Source organism: Megalops cyprinoides, chromosome 15 (genome assembly GCF_013368585.1).
Source record: "Megalops cyprinoides isolate fMegCyp1 chromosome 15, fMegCyp1.pri, whole genome shotgun sequence".
Classification (NCBI taxonomy): Eukaryota; Metazoa; Chordata; class Actinopteri; order Elopiformes; family Megalopidae; genus Megalops; species Megalops cyprinoides.
This window is the reverse complement of record NC_050597.1, coordinates 25258301-25278635: the sequence shown is the minus strand read 5'-3', so window position 1 is coordinate 25278635 and position 20335 is coordinate 25258301. Positions and strand designations below refer to the sequence as shown.

Sequence of the window (20335 nt, the reverse complement as noted above, 5' to 3'; positions counted from 1 at the left end):
CACATTGCTTTTAAAATGCCCGCTAGTAACATACAAGGTGGGCGTGGTGAAGGGAGTGCATCCATCCAGGTTAGGTAAGGATCACTAAAGGTCCAACACTGGTAAATCGTGTTTAATGTGACTTTGGAGGCATAGACCCAACTGTCGAAAGATTGTTTTAAGCTTGTTTAAAAGGCTTCTGTGCATATATGTAACTGGTTAGGTTGCTATATGAATGCCAATCTGAGTGCCACAGCATTTGGTTAAAACTCCATATTACACTCCACTGATATATTACAGTTGCTCTCTATGTTTAGAATAACAAAACATTTGGGAATTGAAAATCCCTCTCCCAAAGATGGGGAAAACTCATTGGTTTCTGTGCAATCCTTATAATGAACCGCAAGCAGCTGTGGTTAACCTGGGCTGGTGCAGTTCATCTGTAAACTTGATGCAACTTGAGCTCTGATGTGAAGTCAAATGACTTTACATCAGAGTATACTGTATCATATGTCCATTTTGAATGTATACACAGGCTTTAAAAATGTAAATCACACCAATTTTATTCATTACAAAGAGATACAAAGACTACATATTCATTAATCTGAATTACATTCTGACACACATAGACAGAGTAATACCAATTAAATAAAATCTAAGGCTTCCTGGAATAATATGGAATTACTCTTAACCATCAGACAAAATCTGCTCTGATGGTTTAGGTGATTGCAGGTGACTAGATCTAAGTCTTCAAGTTATCAGGCTTCAAAATATAATAACAATACATTGTGGTTGCTCTTTTGTGGACTGCATGATAATAACATTAAAAGAGGCTGGCTGCTGTCATTTATTTAGCAAAAAATATTTATCTGTTTGTCTATCTTTGTTTATCTGTAAATATTCATTTTGCATTGCAATTTGATAGCTCCCATTTTGATTTTTTAAGCAAGCTGGCAACTCCACCCTAGGTAAAATAACATCAATTGTGTGTTAAATGTTTATGCTTGATTCAACTGCTCTTACCATAGATCTTTACAGGAATCTCACATGGATATCTGTCTTTATTAACCTGAAATAACATTTTCTCCAGACAAACTTATATAGATAGCTGATAAATAAAATGTTCAAAATCAATAGAATGGAATGAATTATGGATTTGCATTTTTTGTTAGCTGGTATGTACAAAATTGATTGCTATGTCTGCTCTGGCCATGAAAAAGAATGTTGCTGCCCATAATTCCATAAGTCATACCTTATGGCTAAGACATGATGTCTCCTGGAGATAAAATGGAAGTACTTGACTGACAAGCTATCTAAGGTAGCACTACATTCTGGAAGACTGATTCCCTTGGCCATCAGTCTGCATCTCTGTTACTTAAGACACTGTTGAGCACACACACTATTGTCTGCTTTTGTCTGACCTACAAAAAAGCAGTCTTTATAACCAAATCAAGTGTTAATTAAATTCCATGGCAATGTGTCAACAGTGGTGTGCAGTGACTCATGATTGAAAGTATCAGAAGGCTAGCATGATAGCAGCGGTGCTCTGCATTTGTGGCCGCAGTTTACCTATTTATTTAGAGACCAGGATAACCTTCTGCAGAGCGAAACTGCCAAGGAGACCTCTGCAAAGAATGCAGTGCAAGAACTGGCTATATACATATGCCACAAAGGACACAATGAGGTCCCATGGTTGAACCTAAAGAGCATACAGTACCCTTCAGTATAACATTAGTACAGGTAATTCAGCAACACCTGAACTGACACAGTCTGGATAATGCTATGAAACAAGCAGGGTAATACTATGTTGGTTACACTGTCCAATGGGCAGCATAGTGGCCTTTTATTTCTTCTGAGCTTGCTGACTCTTGAACTGGTTGTAGACCTGGATGATCTCCGTGACCACGCTGGGGTCGTCCAGTGTGGACACGTCACCCAAGTCATCTGTTTGGTCCATGGCCACTTTCCGCAGGATCCGCCTCATGATCTTCCCGGAGCGAGTCTTTGGGAGCCGTTTCACAACCTGCGGCAGTAAGGAAATGGGTCAAGGGCAGAAATCAACAGAAGACCTCCCTGTAGATGCATGCAAAAGGGTTTAATAAAGCCAGTCCAGCGCATTTCACTGGCTTCTCAAATATCCACCTTCTTATGAGCAAAACAATCAGCTGAACTCCAAACAAGCCAGTTAGATAAAGGCCAGCCTGACCCAGGGTTTGAGCCAGATTTTATCAGTTTCACTGTCACATATAATATGGGCCACATAAAATATAATAAAGGATACCATATACAGCAATGTAATCTGATAATTTCCTCTCACATAGGAAATATGTAGGATGCATTGTATTGTTTAACATACAGTTTAAAACCCATGTGGAAGTCCAAACATGCAAAGGCATATCCATGTAATGAAACACAGCACACCAGGATATATAATAGGAGTAACAGCAATGTTGTGGTCTTACCAGAAAGTGATCAGGAATGGCATACTTGGCGATTTTTGTTGCCACTAGGCGTTTAAGTTCTTCAATCACCACGGCATGGTCAAGAGAAACGCCTTCTTTTAGAACAACGAATGCAAATGGAACTGTAGAAACAGGAGGAACATGAACGGAAAGGACTCTCAGTAAGGATGAGTCGCAGTATAACAAAGACGCAAAGCACTGAACATGTCGGCACATCTCACAGTGTTCAAGAACAGTGTAAATCCTAATAACTGCTTTCTGCTGTTGGAGTAGCAATATGCTGAAGCAATCAATGCTTTAACGTTGCCTATAAAGTACTGCTTTCACCTGTGTCAATTTACAGACTGTCACAATACAAATTATGACAGTTTCCTTAAGGGAACATATGTTCACAAGCATAAAAGGCACTGAAGTATGCCAGAATCAAAGAGGGGCCCTGGAGGAATGTGGTGCTTTCCATATAAAGGGATTTGCATTAAACATTCAAAAATGCAGAGAATATGGCACTTGGGAAGGTCCAAAATATGTTGTCCAAAAAGTGTTTAACATATTATTAAACGGTATTACAAATCAGTAATACCAAGGTTTGTATATTTATCCATGTAAAAACTGTAGCCTATCTAGGTCACTTTGCTAAATGACAATAATCTATTGTAATGTTATGTGATTTAAAAAGCCCTGTCACCACATTCAGGGGGAGTGTTCTACAACGTTGCTGTCATTGTCATTCCCAGCCACAAGAGGGAGTAAAGAGACAAGTATTTGACATTTTCACCACCTTATCTCCATTTGGTCAAATATTAACCTTAAGTATATATGTATGCCATTGTCTCCCATTATAAATATGTAATGTAGCTTAGTTATTAGAGGAGGATCTATACTGCCACATCTAAGCAAAGAAATATATAAACCCATTGTTCTTGCAAATGAGGTCAGTGTGGGAGTTCAAGAAAGCATTGTTTTGCAAGAACAAACAAATTTGGAACTGAATGATAAGAAACAGTGAGCTAATCTAGCAAGTATGGCTACTAATTCAAAGACAAGTGCTGTTCCCTGCCTGCCTGCACTTCAATACCCCTCAGCAGGCCTACATGATTTAATTATGCATATTGTTTGTTATGGTTTGGTTAATGCACTTCAAGCACTCTTAATAAAAATGATTGAAACAGTATTTCAAGCATGTTCATGAGTCTGATTTCATAAGATGCAGAGGACCCTCCATATGAAAACATGTCTGAAATAGCTTCCACAAAAACATTCATATTTGTAATTGTGCAGTGTTCTCGGAGAAAAGGCTTGTGTACAGCGTGTATGTGTGTGAGTGAGTGTGTGTACATTTGTATTCACACACCTTCCCCTTTGATGTCGTGAGGAATACCAATCACTGCTGTTTCTGGAACCTCAGAGTGTTCATCCTAAAAAGTAGATGCCCGCTGATAAATGAGGCAGATAAATGGCTCACAATCTGTCATTTTAAGCAGCCAACATTATCTGACTGCTGTCCTTTCTTTCTCAAGGAAACAAAAATTAAAAATCCAATATTATAAACAAATCTGCCCAGCTGGTCCATATTATTCACTCGATACGTTTATAAAATTAAAAATATACACTTTAAATGAAATCTGATATATCTGAGCACATTCCAGCTCACCAAGGCATCCTCAATCTCTGCGGTGCCCAATCGGTGGCCGCTGATGTTGATGACATCATCCATACGTCCTGTGATCTGGTAATAGCCCTCTTTAGAGCGGTATGCCCCATCCCCAGTAAAATAATATCCTAGAAAATAAAGTCAGATATTTACCACAGGCTACAATGCTCGCTGTTGATGCACACATATAACCTTCAGTGTTACGTTGATACCATTGGAAGGAAGACTGGTTATCTCATTCTTCCTACAACAGGTCAGGGTTTCATAACCCATTTACCTACCCAGTAACTCAATCCAAATGTTGATAATGGGACAGGTCTTGGCTTGACCCAGCATGCCCCTAAGCTCACAGAATCAGTACAAGGGTTAACCAGGCTATCTTGTTATGTCTGTTTATGAGAGTCAAGTGCACCCGTGTCTAATAATAGCTTCTTTTCAAAAATGCAGGCTGAGCAGCCACAGCCAGGACAAAGTGTTCAGTTTTTAATTTCCAGCCAGTGTCTCAATAAGCCATACTCACCAGGGTATGGTTTAAAGTAAGCATCCACAAATCTCTGGTGGTCTCCATAGATGGTCCTAGCCATACCAGGCCAGGGCTGGCTGATACAAAGAGCCCCACTGACATCATTTCCTGTTATCACCATCCCCTGGGGGTGACAAGAGGAAGAGGCTCTGTTTGTATCCAACTGTTTACCCTCAATGTTGATTTTCTCTTCCACCTCTGGTGTTGTGAGTAGGATACTTTTAATGACAAAAGAAACCAGTCTGCTCTCCCCAGTCAAGCAGGGCTCAGCCAATTGCTAGATCTATGGAAACATTACAGAGTGACAGTCAACTGCCTGATGTGGCATGATGAGTCAGAGGAATAAATACCATTCTAAAATGCTCTCACTCTTATTATCTCATCGCTACTGATGCTTGTTATATTATTTCATGTTATTCAGTTTAATATCCAACTCCTACCTCAACAACCTTACGAGCCTTAAAAACAGGACACATGTAATATATGCTCCTGAAGATGAGTGTTTGGACCCCACGTGATAAGTGAGTGAAACCACCAGTAATGGCAATAAACCTGTGGATGAGAAGATGCTTGGGAGGGATTGGACAATTTTCTCCCAATAAAACAATGAAAGAGAGGTTTAGGGTGTGACTGGGAAAAGGGTTGAGGTCTGGTTTGGGGGGGGGGGGGGGGTGATCCCATCAACCCAACACAAAGACACAACCCCCCAATCTGATTATCTGGAGAATCCAGGCTGGATTTAATTGCACCGTGGAAGGAGGTAAAACAGAGTGCAGTCTGATCTCTGAGGTCAAGTCAGCATCTGACCCTGCAGCATCAGCAAATTAAAAGACAGGTCTGTCCCGGTTCTGACCAGATTAGGGCAGATTAGGAATCCCCCATTATGATGAAGTGATTGGGGGCTGAGGTGAGAGCCTTCCATTCCCTCACGATTGGGTGTCTATTAGTGTCTACCAATGTTCCACTTGCTGCCAACTTGCACAGACAAGTCAGTTTGTAAACAGATTACTGCATAACATCAAGCTGTATAATTATGATGTACATTGGATTTCTCCAGGGATGTTTTTATTTGGCTAAAATGGCTTTGCGTTGCCCTGTATCTGTAATATACAGGATGTGTTCTGCTTCCTTATTTGCACTTTGTGTTCTGCACTGTAACTCTAGACACCGGGTGAGTCACTTTGGGTAATAACATCTGCCAAATAGAGAAGCCAACAATAACAGCAAAAAAGGCAGGTCTTGGACCAGGCCTAATGGTGTCACTGGCAGATTTGGAAACCCTCCAGGCAGAGTCATTAAAAATATTATGGCCTATGTGGAATATGCGCCTTCAAAATTCCACAGAATTTCACTGGTACTCTGTTACCAGACTGACTCCAAAATGAGGAAGTTATTAAGGGAGAGTGAGCTCTGTGTTAAGTATTGTGCAAGTGTGGACTCTTTTCAACCGTGTTTTACCCTCCAACTGACAAAAAAACAGCAACTGACACTGACAAACTGAAAAAAAAACTGACATTTGATTACAAGCATCTGAGGCAACACGCAATTTTAATTTGAACAAAAGATGAATAAATCACTGATACTTTGCCTGAACCTCAGACAAAGCAAACACACTCAGGAGCAAAAATCCTGTTGACTTTGTTGTTTTTCTTAGAAGACAAAATCTGAAGATAAGCCACTAAATGTTGATGACAACAATGCAGTGGTATCAAACAGGGAAAAGGGCAAAAATAACATCCATTAAACCTGCATGGGGAATGACAACAACCCCCAGACAGCTCTACGTGTCAAACTGAGGGGGGAGGGTGGACCAAGCGGAGAGGGGTCGTGGTGGGGAGGGTAAGGGAGCGCTATGCAAACAAAAGGGTCAGATGAATGACCTAGTCTGATATGGTATACTAATCCCCCCTCGTCTACGCCCTGTTGGAACGGCCCGCCATATGGATAGCACTCTGGGCATAAGCCACTTTCGGAAGGTGGATTATTACCAGTTGATTATCTCTAATGCTTCAGTTGGGGTGTCATCCGCCTCCTTCTTGAGCTTCTCGCTCATTGATTTTCCACTTTTCCTGTTTTCCCTGGCCCTCCTCTGCATTGCCCATTGACCCTAAATCAGTGTTATTGAACGATACTGCCTCCATCCCAAGGCTACCTGTGCCTTCGGGGTTTCTTTGGCTGGAAACTCTGGGAGCTGTGACATGTGGCTCGCTGCAAAATGCACAAAACATGCTCTTACAGGTTTGTTTTCCATCAGGAATTAACTGAGAGTCTGATCTGATTAATGCCCTTGATGGATTGAAATGCCAAACTAATTCAATCCCTCAAGAAAATGCATCTCCTTACAGGCTGAGAGAAGCCCATTAGAGTTGGAGATTTTTCAGCTATTTATGCACCGAGAGCCAGACAGACATGCTTTCACAATATCCATCATACACATGCACAGCACATTGTTATTTTAACCCTAAATAGACCTGGAGCTTGAAATGCAGTTGAAAGCCTTCTGGAAAACATTGGTTTAATTGTGCGTATTAATTCTGCGTTGACTCTTACTCTGTTCTTTGGTTTCATTTCCACTGATATACTGACTGTCACATAAAACCAATTTTTCAATTATGTGCTAATTATTTCCATGTGCCAATTTTTCAATTATGTGCTGTTTTTGCCCATGCTGAAATGCATGTCAGGTAACAGTCAGTGATGTATGTTTATGGAGGCGGGCCTACATTGAGCTCCGTGTGTTTCAATGAGCAGCCCAGGGTATGCTTTTAAAGAGACAGGGGTTGGTGAACTGGTGAAAGATGTCACCTTCTCCTCCATGAGCACTGGTTGTATGCCGAAAAAGGGCCTCATGGCCATGGCGGGGATGATCTCCGCCCCGTCCTCCGCAGGCCGTGGCGCGATGCAGACCCCGCCAGTCTCTGAGAGGAAGAGGAGGAGGAAGAGACAAGAAAAGAAGCTTCTGTTTCAGCCTTCAACATTAGCCAGAGCCAGCATCAGTCTTGCGAATATTCGATCCCAATAGGCAAAAGCACACCTGAAGGTAAGGGCAATGATCAGCCGTGTGTCAACCACTTGAAATACAAAACAAAAAAGTGGCCTGCAAGCTTGCTGTTGTTGAAACAAATGAATTCTCACATACTGACCTGCATTAAATATATTACAGTACACCCTGTACAGTTGTAGAGGCCTGGAAAGTGAGTCCAAAAGGATTAGAGCTCAACTTCTGCTGGGAGCACATTCAGAACCCCCTCCCTTCACAGGGCAGGGAAATTATGTTAATTCATTTTTGACAAAGTGTGCAGATGTTCTCCTGCTTATCGTAATTAGAGCTAAGCCCGAGATAAACAAGAGTATCAGACAGAATTATGGCACTGATCAACACAGAATCTACCTCAACAAATCAAGACACGCTTAAAACTATACTTTGTCTGGGTGCCCTGTGGCCAGCGCATAATGCATTGATAAACAAGCCTGGCAGGGTGTGTTGAAAGGCCCGTTTCCTTCATGTCTGTTCACTTTCCTTCAACACGCATCTCCTGGGCCAAAATAGCATGATATGTGTCTCACATACATAAATACGTATACGTGTATGTGATAACATACATATGAACAATATCTATAATTGAAGAATTTTAGAATTTTGAAAATTGCCTAAATAAAAAAAATATATAATTTGGTCTTTCAGGTGTGTTTGCGTGTCTGACACTACATATTGTAACAACCTATTGCAAATCAATGTAAAATTTAATGTGTGTTTATGTTTATACTAAAGCCTTTTCCAATATAAAGACATGAACAAAAAAAAAACATTTTTAATATTTTCCTGAACATACTGTCTATAAACAGTGCACAACAACTACACGTGAAAGATTTATACAATTGTATATTATCAAATTTGTTTTCTACACTCAGAATCAGATGTTTTAACAAAGATAAAGAGCAACAAGGTCTCATATTCAATTGATCTGCAGCTTTCATTTGTACCCCGGGGCGTTTTGTTCTATTACAGAGGGACACCATTGTGTTGAAAAATTCAGATTACTGTGCCATTCTTCCAAAGGGACAAAATGGACAGCAGATGGCACTGTCTGTGTGTCAGAATGGAATTGAATGACCCAATGTAATGACAGGAGGCTGGGATCCACTCAGTAGACAGCTATTGGCTTGTGTGCACAATGCACTAATAAATTCATTGTGTAGGGACCACGGACTGGTGACTTGTATGTGCTTCATACATGGGACACTTTTTTCCTCACAGCTGAAGCCATTTCCAGATCCTTTTATAAACACATGTTAAATGACCCTTGTCAAATGTCAAATTACTAACAATTATTTAAAGAATGCCCATAGCTGACCTGGTCTTTACAGGGATTAGTATGCCATGTGGAACATTTGGGACCTGAATTTCATTTTGAAAATGCAACAAACATCCAGCTGTATAAATGGATACCATTGTAAACAAAACTGTAACCTGTGTAAGTGGCTCTGGATAAGAGTGTCTGCTGAATGCCAATAATGTAATGTAATGCAACAACTCAGCAGGAAGATCCTTGAAGGATGAACAGCGTGGAGGGTGACAGAGAGTTTAAAGCAGACAGACTATGCAGAAATGTGACCCTGCTTCTAACAATAATGATGACCCCCAACAGTGATGGAACAGAATCATAGAACGGAATTCAATCCTCCCACTTTGAGGCCTGGGTGAAAATTTAAGGAAGTGTTTCCTTTTTTTGTCATTTGCTATGCAAAAACATCTGTTATTCAAGTTGTAATAAAAGGAAAATGTTCAAATTAATGTTTCCTTACTTTAACTTTTTAATTAAAGGTGAGACTCAAACTGCAAAAAGAGAAAAGATTTCATCCTGGTTTTATGCCAGGCAAAAAGAGGCAACAAAGGATTTTACCTGTCTGCCACCACGTGTCCACCAGGGGGCATTTTCCATCTCCCACCACATTGTAGAACCACTCCCATGCCTCGTGATTGATAGGCTCTCCCACTGAAAGGGCAGATCAAGCGCTATAAAAGTAAATAGCAGGTTCATGGCACTGTATATGCCGAGTAAAACATATTAGACTCAGTGGAGGCACTGGCATTCCCGTAACCACTCTCAGTGCAAACGATTAACAGATATATCACGTTTAAGCAAAAGCAACATCACAGCAGTATTGTTCAGTGTTTTAGCTGGGATGGAAAAATATAGAGTTGACTGGGGTACTAGAGAAGTCAGCTACAGAGTAGGCCCTATGTCACATTTCAGTGTAACAGTGTTCAAAGAAAGGGGTGTGTCTTCAGTGAAGAAACAGCTCTGCGTGACCATTCAGGCTAATCTGTCCAGAGCATACACCTACTTGTAACGCTCCAACCCACAAAACATTGTACGTTAAATCTAACCCAGCCTGACCTGACTATACTGAACACACTACAATATCATATATCAATATTTCATTTTGTTGGTGCAATTTTAACTCACATGACCATGATTTTAATTTAAAAGTCACTATATTTGACATCTAAACCCTTGGCAACTGGTTAACTTCTTTACTATGAATGAGAAGCAATTGTAGCACTGGCAGTCGGTCATGGTCCTGGATTATATTTAACCAACCAGCTTCATATTTAAGCTCATTAAAACTCCTTCAGAGTTTATGTGAGTAGGCAGGTGCTTTAGGGGGAGTTTTAAGGACATTTACAATGAAGCAGTAACTTCTGACAGAGGGCTGAAGTATAGTTACATCCTGAATTTAAAAACTGCCATTCATTTTTGTCTCAGTCTTTCTATATTTTGCTTTTGCTACCTAAAAATAAACTAAAGCAGGCAGAGATCATCCATTTTGTGAAACTTTGGCAAAAGCTGGAGGTACAAATCCAGGCTAAGAGGAGCCTTTTGGTCTTCATCCCCCCTGGGATTCTAACTGCACAATTAGTGTAGCCTTTTCACCTTGTTCCCAAGAGCTTAGGGCAGGCGAGACAACTAGAGAAACTTTTTGTACTGCATCCTGGACTGCAGTCATGCATTCCTTATGTACATATGAGAGCCAGGGTGAACTGGGAAATATTAACACACAGGCAGAATCTGCAAGGAAGGGCAGGTCGGCTCCCTCACCCGAGCCGAGGGTCTTGAGGGACGACCTGTCGTACTTCTTCACCCAGCTCTCCCCATACTTCAGCAGCAGGCGGATGGCCGTGGGCGCGCCATAGAACTGGTTGATTCCCAGCCTCTCCACCGTCTCCCAGTACCGGCCTACAACGTGGGCACATCACTCTTTAAAGCGCTTCAGTTACTCTCTAACAAATAACATATAACAAATATATAAATACATATACATATACACATATGACACACAACTCCCACCACGCTTTCTAAATTGAGCACATTTGTCACCACACTGTTGTAGTGTCAACTACATAAAACCGTGACCTGCGTATTTTCAATTTTTGGCAAGGACATTTCCATGAAGAGGACTAGGGTCAATGATCATCTGCCAGAGATAAGGAAACAAAGCACACCTCTTTATGACAGAAAACTCAACCATTAACAGATTACACTTTATAACCTACCTGTTAGAGGGACAATGACTCAAGATAAGTAAAGCCTATATGCTCTGTCTTAACAGATAATGTGACACCAAATACTGCTAACGCACCAGAGAAGCACCAGTTGTGTCACAGAACTCCTGTGTAATAGGAGTGAGGTCCCTCCAAGGCAAGGAAGTCAGTATCACTCTTGCCTCTTCGATCCATAACATTCTCACAACAGTGTCATAACACTGTAGCAACGTTATACTGTGACAATGTGATGAATGAACAACAGAGAGGTTAACAATGAGAATCACCACAGGCAAAAAGGGACAAAGCGCAGTACACCTGTTCTCAGGTATCCATTGTCATGCAAGGATATGAAATCGCAGAAAAGAAGCCATCGACCTGATTAAATGGTCACCCGTCTCACCGTGAAGACAGTAAAAGTACAGACTGGCTTTTATTCAGTAAAGAAATAACTTACACTGAAGATTATGATGACAAATGAAAGTCAAAAATCCAATCTGATATTTGACATTTTCAACTGATGTGTAATGGCTGGTGATGACCTCAGAGGTGCTTTATGAGTATTGCAATGCTGGGGGCTGGTACCTCACCTGGATCCGGGTACACAGGAGTGCTCTCAAAGAGAACAGTGGTGGCCCCGTTGCAGAGAGGCCCGTACACGACGTAGCTGTGCCCCGTCACCCAACCGATGTCCGCCACGCATCCAAACACATCCCCTGGCTGATAGCCGAACACGTACTGGAAGACAGCAACACGTGACATTCGGTGTGGGTCAGCCTCAATATGCATCCCCACTTCCTGGTATGGATACCTTCAGGCTTAACACAAGTAAAGTAGCTTCCATTTCAGAGGCAATATTTACATTATTCATGCGTTGCTGTGATGTTGTGGCAACATGGTTTACACTCAGTACACAATCACTGTTGTACAGTTTTGCAGCGTCTGGTTTTGGGGGGAGGGGGTTTGGGGCAGGGAGGCTGAGCTCACAATGCGCCCACTCAGGTGTGACTTGCTTAATCGCCAGTTAAATCACTCAAACGGGCGTCACTGTTTTTTTATTGGGTAGCAACAGTAACCTCAGCCTCACCACCACTGTTAGCTAGCATATGTTCCTTTGTTCCTCTGTGGCGAGCTCGCCCTCACTGGTGGAGCTAAAGGTCTCGCTGGCAGCGCACCAGGAAATGCAGTCTGTTTGAGGATGACAACAAATTAAAGCAGATTTGTTCGTTATATGATTCCAAATGAGCGCCGTGCCAAGTGGAAACAGCCCTGGCCACGCCAGCGTCTGTGTGGGCCCCCCTGAGCTGGTAAGCTACTTACAAATTAGCAGAACATCTCATGCTGATTTAAAACGCCATTCCACTCGATCATTATCACCGATGTTATCAAAACATTGCGTGTCAATCCCTCTTCCTCATTGCCGCTGGCTAAAGGACTACTTTGGATCCGTGGGAAAAAAAAGCCACTCTTCTCACATTCTGCAGTCTAGCACAGATGCTGTTGCCACAGATATCCACTCAGATGAGCAATTAGAATGAGTATTCACATTCAGCCAAATGAAAATCGCTACTGGACAGTGGAAAGGCTGCAAAATTGCTTCTTGGATGGAGATGAGGGACAACTGTGACCGGGACGTCGACTGTGGGGTATCCAGCAACCAGTGTGAATGAGTTGTTTCTGCAGTTAAGGAATGGAGTCACAAAGTAGTGACTTCCTTACCTTTTCCCCCCGTCTTATTCAAGGAGCTTCACCTGGATTACAAAATATTACACAGCAGGGCAATAGGTGTTACTGGGCTGTACCTTACGCGGTATATGTGCACACTGCATCATGTAAGCTAAGCATTGATGTGATATATGCCATTACATAGCTTAATTAAAGGATGCATGTATGGCTGTATGTATATCTCCTACAGTATAAATCACATGATAGACAGCTCCCTGTGTGTGGGTGGTGACTGTGGGTGTACCTGGTGTGTGAGGGCAGCATAGAGCAGGTACCCAGCCTGTGTGTGGACAATTCCTTTGGGCTTGCCCGTGCTGCCTGAGGTGTACAGCATGAAGAGCATGTCCTCACTGTCCATGGCCTCCGGGGGGCACTCCACCGACTCCTTCGCCATCTCCTGGGTGGGAAGAGAATGACGCACATATCCGGGAAAAAATATGTATATGAGCGAAGACAGGAAGACAGCAGCGTGGGCCTCAGGTGTGGGCAAATCGCACAGTAGAGTAACTAGAATCATGTAGGGTTGCTCCAAATTAAAGTAAAAATTGAACATCCCTGATATTTATTTACTGCTTGATAGAGCAGGTCTTGGCTGTAATCTGTCTCATCATGCACATGTGTATCTGTTTGCAGGTAAAGCCGTACAAAGCCACTATTAACAGGATTCCACTGTTGCTGCTATCTCATTTGCTAATTTAAATGGGGTTCCATACACTTGAGGGTATTGGCTATCTGACAGACACAGCATTTTCCTTTTGTTTTTTGTCCTGTGTTTTGTGCCTTCTCTTTCTTCATCTCACATGACACTATAAAACATCTACACAGTAATAAACAGAATATTTACGGTGAAGGTAGACAAGTCCTTGGGATTTTACGAGAAACCAGGTCAGTAGCCTCATACACACACACTTTATAAAATGGGATTGGGCAATAAACTGAAGAATTCAGTCAAATCATTAGTGCTTCACAATGGAACGAACAGCGCGACAAATTCCAGGGCCTCTCTTCCATGACGTTACAGGCCTTCGTTAATCCTGTTTGAGTGCTGCGTTACCTCTTCCAAGGGGACGTCCAGCTCACCCATGGGCACTCGGTTATCCGTCCTCTGAGCCACGAACACGTGCTGGACAGAGCTGCAGCCCTTCACGGCCGCGTCCACCGTGGCCTTCAGGTCGATCACCCGGCCCCCTCGCACGCCCTGGTTACAGGTGACCACAGCCTTGCACCGAGCTGAAGGGAGACAGCGACACAGTGCCCTGAGGTGCAACGTTCTCACAACATTTCTGTTACACTGAAAAAACGTTAGGGTGTCTCAGGTACGCAAACCGCTGACAACCATCCAGCACTAACATGGCTGCATTATAGTCAAGGGCCACTTAAGAGTAGGTCAGGATTTTTTTTAAACCTCAATGAGAAATCTCAGACTGCGACAATGAGCTATTTCATATTCAGTTTCAGTCACTCAGTGACTATCCCCAAACTGATGCACCTCGATAATTATCTCTTTTTGGACGCAGAGGACAATTGGGAGTCTGAACAATCTGACCTACTCCCAGGGACTGAAAAGCAATGTGCTAATGCTGACAACAACAGCCTATGGCCCTTTTCCACAGACAGCTGACTGGGTCACAGGCACAGAAACTTTGTGTGCGTCCAACTGACAATCTGCTCACTGGCTTATTTGCTCACAGTTTCTCCCGCTTCTGGGTGTGGATGGGACTGACCAAACTTTTAAATATGGCTATAATTCACAAATTTGTACACTAATGCAGGTGAAAAAAAAGACTCAAAAAACCTTACAATACTGAACAAAAAAGCACAGAGACAATTAATTTAGTTTGACTGAGCTGCTAATTAATCTGTGGGAAAGAAAATGGGGAAATCAGCAAAGGGGTACAAATTCCACATCACTACACAACTCATCGAACAATTTAGTCTGTCGCGCTGGAAACAAGTTTTAATGTTACTTGTTTCCAGCCCTAAAAAGTAGTTTAAACAACTAAGAAATTACATTTGATTAAGATGAATTCAAATTTGCATTACTTATCACAAGGACATAAAAAGCCTTACTTCATAGTTACCTTTTTTGTAGATATTTACTGGGAATACAACCCCATTCACCCTGCATATTTCTTTGACAAGGGAACTAACAGATGATGCCACTCAAACGATATCAAACCTGCATCAGTGTTCATGAATATCTTACTCAAAGCAAACTAATAAAGGCCTCAGTTTGAGCAAAATTCAAAACATAGGCAGTGTTGAGAAACACTGCTTTAGCTGTATGCTGTATCTATAAGATTTTTAGCTGTATGCTGTACCTATAAGTACCTTTAAGTAATACAATCTAATCTATCCTAATATTCTATCTTCCCTTTAATCCATTTTCCTTTTCGTCTAACCTCTTTTAAGTCTGTGTTAATTAGCCTGGTTTCTGTCCTCTCAAATTATGGCAAACAAGAAGAAAAAACAACCTGTCTTGTCTCATCTCAGAAACACAGTTCTGATGATAAACTGCACATTTCACAACCTCTGTGACTGTCTGTAGCGATCATTAGCAAGTTCAACTGGTTCACAGTGTGAAGTATCTTTGCGCCACAATCTTTATGAGAGTGAATCATAACGAATCACATAGCAGCGTAGGATACTCATTATGGCACGCAATCACTCTGTTGTGTGTTTCAGGATACCTACAAACTTTTATATGCAGTTGAATGGCAATGTGGAGGCAGCACCATCACAGATGAAAAAATGTATGCCAATGACAGAATTATAATTATAATTATAAATATAATGCATATGATTTCCATTATTTTGATTTATACACAGGTTTTGCTCTTTTGCTTTAAACTGTTAAAATGAAACAGATCTAAAAGTTTCTCTCTTTCCCACACACACACGTACACATGTACATATACACATATGTGGGCATGCACACACATGCAACCTCCTCATTTTGTATAGGCAGCAGCTTTCAGCCCACATAGCACCTGCCATCCCTCAATCCACACTGACGTAAGTTATGTAAGACAGCCTCAGACAACCTGTATGAGGAGCCCAGTTACCTGGGCTGACAGGTACCTGGGCTGGGCTCCTACAAAATTTCTGGCAAAAAGAAAGTATGTATTTGAAAATTATCCCCTGGTAAAGTGCCTAGCTGGATGTGCCAAACACACACCAGCAAAATGGCCCAAACAAGCCAAATTTATATATTTTGGATTTCATCCAAAGAAAAATTTCTTTCTTTTTGTCTAATAGAGTAACTGTAGCAACTTTAGTGCTGAGCGCACTAAATCTTAAAAAATCTCAGTCTCAGATCTCGAGGTTAGCATTTTTTACACTAATATTTGCCTTTACTGTGAAAACGACAACTTCAAGCCAACCCAGTTTATGCTGTGGCTTGGTGTCTAAATGTCATGTTTGGGCTTTAAAAACCAGCCAGCATGACAAAGATATCAGTGCCCTTGAAACTCTTGTTCAAGTCACAGGTTTAAGTGTGAAATCTGATCAGGTGCCAGAGGTATCACAAGGACAGAACAGGAGAAGGGGCGGAGCCTGCTGTTCCATGTGCATTTTGTACCTTTAAGCCAGAGGTAGACCTGAGGGAAGTACACCAAATGATGGAACATGCAAACCTACAGAGTTAAACCTATTTAAGGGAAGGGTCTTATTTTTTATTGCTTACACTACCAGTAAATTGTAGAAGAGGACTATCCCGGTTCCCATATTTTTGTCAGTAGGCCTTGAAGTGATAAGCGGGTGGAAAGAGATTACAGTTAATAAGTGTACAGTATAAATGGTTCATTATCAGACTTATTCTGGGCTTAAATATTTACACTAAACAGGATGGAAATTGAGTCACTTTCATAAGATAGGTTGCTAGTAATAATATTGGTCTTGGTTCTACCAACTAAAATTATTCCTTCAAAATAAAAGCAGAAACAAACCGTACAATTTTTACAGTGTAAATTTAGAAAAACAAACAGCTACACTGATTTGCAAACATTTAGGCTGATCAGTACAAAACTTTAATTAAATAATTAAACCCTGTATCCCTAATAACCTAAAATTTCAAAGAACTCTCACTGAAATACCCTATCTTCAATATTGTATTTCACCTTTGAAGGGAAGTTCCTCCTTGCCTCACACTTATGCTGTATTACGGAAAGGTGTACTTTTTTTTTGCACAGCCACAGTTTTCCACATGAAACATGAGCTCGCTAAAAGTCTCATGATTGCTGCATTAGGCCAAGACTTGGAGTTTACGACAGACACAGTCAGAAAAAATTCAGTTTACTTTACAGGCATGGAGGGAGTCATTCCTGGGCCTTGTGCCAACAGCGGAGTAGAACTGTAGAAGAAACAATGTCATGGCAAATGTAGTGGACAAACTATTTCCTTCTCTCTGCTTGATCTAATCTTGTGTTTTGTGTGTGAGAGAGGTCCATGCTGCAGACGCTTGCCACTCACCATCCTGGATTCTTCCCGCCAGGGCCTCCGCACTGAAGCCTGCGAACACCACTGTGTGAACGGCGCCAATCCGAGCGCAGGCCAGCATGGCCGCCACGGCCAGTGGGGAGACGGGCATGTAGATGGCCACCCGGTCCCCTCGCTGCACGCCATGTCTCTTCAGGGTGTTGGCCAGGCGGCAGGTGGTCTCCAGGAGCTCCCTGTGGGGGCAGGGGGAGAGCGACCTCGTTCTGACCTTTCCCCACCGTAACAGATTCTAATCGAGATGCAGCCAGTTATGTGAGAGATATATAAAGCTTGATGGCTCTGTGTGTGGCCTGAGACCAAGAGCAAAACCTGACTAAAGACCATTTGAAATGGAGGTGAGGCCTAATTCATATTAAGAGAATGTCTTTGATTTCAAGGTAGGAGTTTGTGAATGGCCACTCTGAAAAATGTAAATCTGTGACAAGGTTTATTCAAGCTGTCTGAACAATTCAGATTTTCTCTCAGTACATTCATAAGGTATTACATTGATATCAAAGACATTTGCTTTTAATTAAGGCTCACCTTATTCCATCATCTCTGTGAAAGGAAGTGTGATTGCAACATCTAATGAGCCACAACTTCACAAGCTACACTGGTTTCTGATTTGCATTTAACATCAGGTCTTACTGATATGATATACTGTAAATTATTCCCTCGCAAAATGGATCAAGCAATTAGCTCAATCAGATGACCAACGCAAAAAAAGGGAAGAAGTCTGAAGTCAACAACATAGATTTTTCAGCTTTTCACACTATATCTCTCTAAGTATTTGAAACAGCAACATGTGAAATCTGAATTTTTGAAATACTGCCAAAGCATTAAATTCAGAGCAACATACTCTCTGATCCTCCTGATCAAAATGTTCTCCTTTAATGTTAATGTCACGTTAAGCACGTCTACATTAAACACCCTAACAAAGACATGCTGCCCTGATTTAGTTGTATCTTGAGCCAAACATTATGAAAAATCTTTAATGTGAGGCAGTTATCAGCTACACTACAGTAACCCTGTTGTTAACTTTCAGTTTCGGTTGGCATAACATTTCGAGCATAAATCCACCTCATCCTGTTTATGTTGCGAATCAGGAAGCACTTTTAGGCAGAGGCCCTCCTTTTTACAGCCTGAAAAACTACCAACAAACAATGCCTTACCATAAATGACATCAACAGGTGCTAGCAATGTAAACCCTATGCATCTATATATCTGCAGATCACAGTAAAAGAGCACACTCGTTCCAACTAATGCACTGGCGTCATTATGGTGCAAAGTGCAGTGGAAAAATCATTTCACACGTGCGTCACAGTATTGATGTGCTGGACCAAGAAGGGTGACCCGATACAACATAGTCTTGATCCAGCAAATGTGAGGATCCTCAAAAACAGGAGAGTGGGAGCCTCCTCCCCTAAAGACACTGTTTGGTATACAAAGTCCCTTCTTTGTATGTTGTTATTATAAATATTGCCTTTGATCTGACTTGCACCAGAACCAATTTGCACCTTTGATGACCAGATATGTTGAAGCATAGTTAATCACAATGAAGGGACTATTAAGGCTTTTGCAGTTTTTCTAACATCTCTGTAATAACAGTTTTATGACTGTGGTTCTTATGATGTTATATTTGCCTGTAGATTATAGTATTGTACTGTAGGTCCTAGTTCTGCTGTGAACCTGAGCACAGCACCGTCAGTGTCACAAGTACAGTCCCATTACCACAATTTCACACTCCAGTATGTACTTACCTACAACGGCTGAGATTATATAAAATAAACTCTCGGTTGGGTTCCCTCTATGTAACACGTTTCCAACATTATGCCTGCTGTAACACTTCCTGTGCCCTGATTAGCAACGTTTACATCGTTGCCGAGCTTTTAAAAGGAGCATTTGGCTTATTGAGCAATACATTCTTGTTGCATCCCCCGACCCGACCCACATACTTGTAGGTGACCTTCACCTCGGTGCGAGGTTTATCCCTCTCCCACACCAGAGCAACTCTGTCCGGATGTCTGGCCACATGCACATCCAAACAATTCACTGTTAATCAAACGTCAGACAACAAAAGAGCGTTAAAATGAATATCATCGACAGTATCGCACATTTCTGTAGGCTAATTTTAAAGTGGAGCAAATTAAGGCAATAAGGGCAATAAATGACTGCTAATACGAAGATAATATTACAGATAGCATATCAAACGGAAGATAACACGCAACTATCAGAGATTTACGTATACACAATTAAAGTTTTAACTTTTGTACATTAAGCTTTACAAAGCTGTAACGTTCTTGCGTGATATTTACCGTTCCTTGCGTTCTTTTTCTTTAAATGTCATGTTGATATTTACAACAACTGGTACGATGTTGCAAGTTAAATTGTATCCACGTATTGTCACTGTATGTACATTTTAGTCAATAGTATGAGAGAATCAAAGGGAAGCAAGGCGTACCAGAAACGTTCAGTTGTCCTCCAAGAAACCAGTTGATTCTTCCTTGCGTGATATCGCAGTTCTTCACTTGGTCGAAAGGTCTGCTCCATAAAAGCCTCTCGTTCGCAACTGATCCCCAGAAAGTGTCCGGATCTTCCACTGACAGTTCATACAATTCTCGGTAGGACCTTCCAGCAAGAGAGGAGCTTATATTAGGAGCCAAGCTCGTTTTCTTTCCGAAGTCAGAACGACTTCGTCTCTGGTACTTGATGACTTTCTCGGACGTGCAAAAGATGCCTCTGTGATAGCGGTTATCACCCCTAAAGGAAATAGCCTCTCTGCACAACATATAAAGCCAACTTTTGCTTTTATGCGCGGCCATGTTCCCCTCTGTCTTTTCTCTGACTACTGCCTGCCCTATCTCTCAAGTTCCTCAGGTGGTACAAAAAAGGGTGGGAACAACTCATAGATACAAAAATATTAAGAAGAAAGTCACAGGGCTACGTGTCGAAACAGACTCATGAGTTCCTGC

General features: G+C 41.6%; 1 protein-coding gene across 2 annotated transcripts; it reads right to left on the bottom strand.

Annotated features, from left to right (window-relative positions):
* Positions 1 to 693: 693 nt before the first annotated feature.
* acss1 (acyl-CoA synthetase short chain family member 1) lies at positions 694 to 20335 on the bottom strand. 2 transcript variants are annotated; one of them, XM_036546289.1, is made up of 14 exons: positions 19825 to 20335; positions 19319 to 19415; positions 17358 to 17557; positions 13942 to 14117; positions 13132 to 13284; positions 11753 to 11900; positions 10720 to 10857; positions 9520 to 9612; positions 7421 to 7533; positions 4613 to 4739; positions 4093 to 4220; positions 3793 to 3856; positions 2442 to 2563; positions 694 to 2002 (listed from the first exon to the last, which is right to left on the bottom strand). In XM_036546289.1, the coding sequence occupies exons 1-14, from the start codon at positions 20183 to 20185 to the stop codon at positions 1823 to 1825; spliced, it is 2100 nt and encodes a 699-aa protein (XP_036402182.1). In that variant the 5' UTR covers positions 20186 to 20335; the 3' UTR covers positions 694 to 1822. The 2 variants fall into 2 exon arrangements, with proteins under 2 accessions (XP_036402182.1, XP_036402183.1); XM_036546290.1 differs by lacking the exon at positions 19825 to 20335 and having other exon boundaries at positions 19336 to 19404.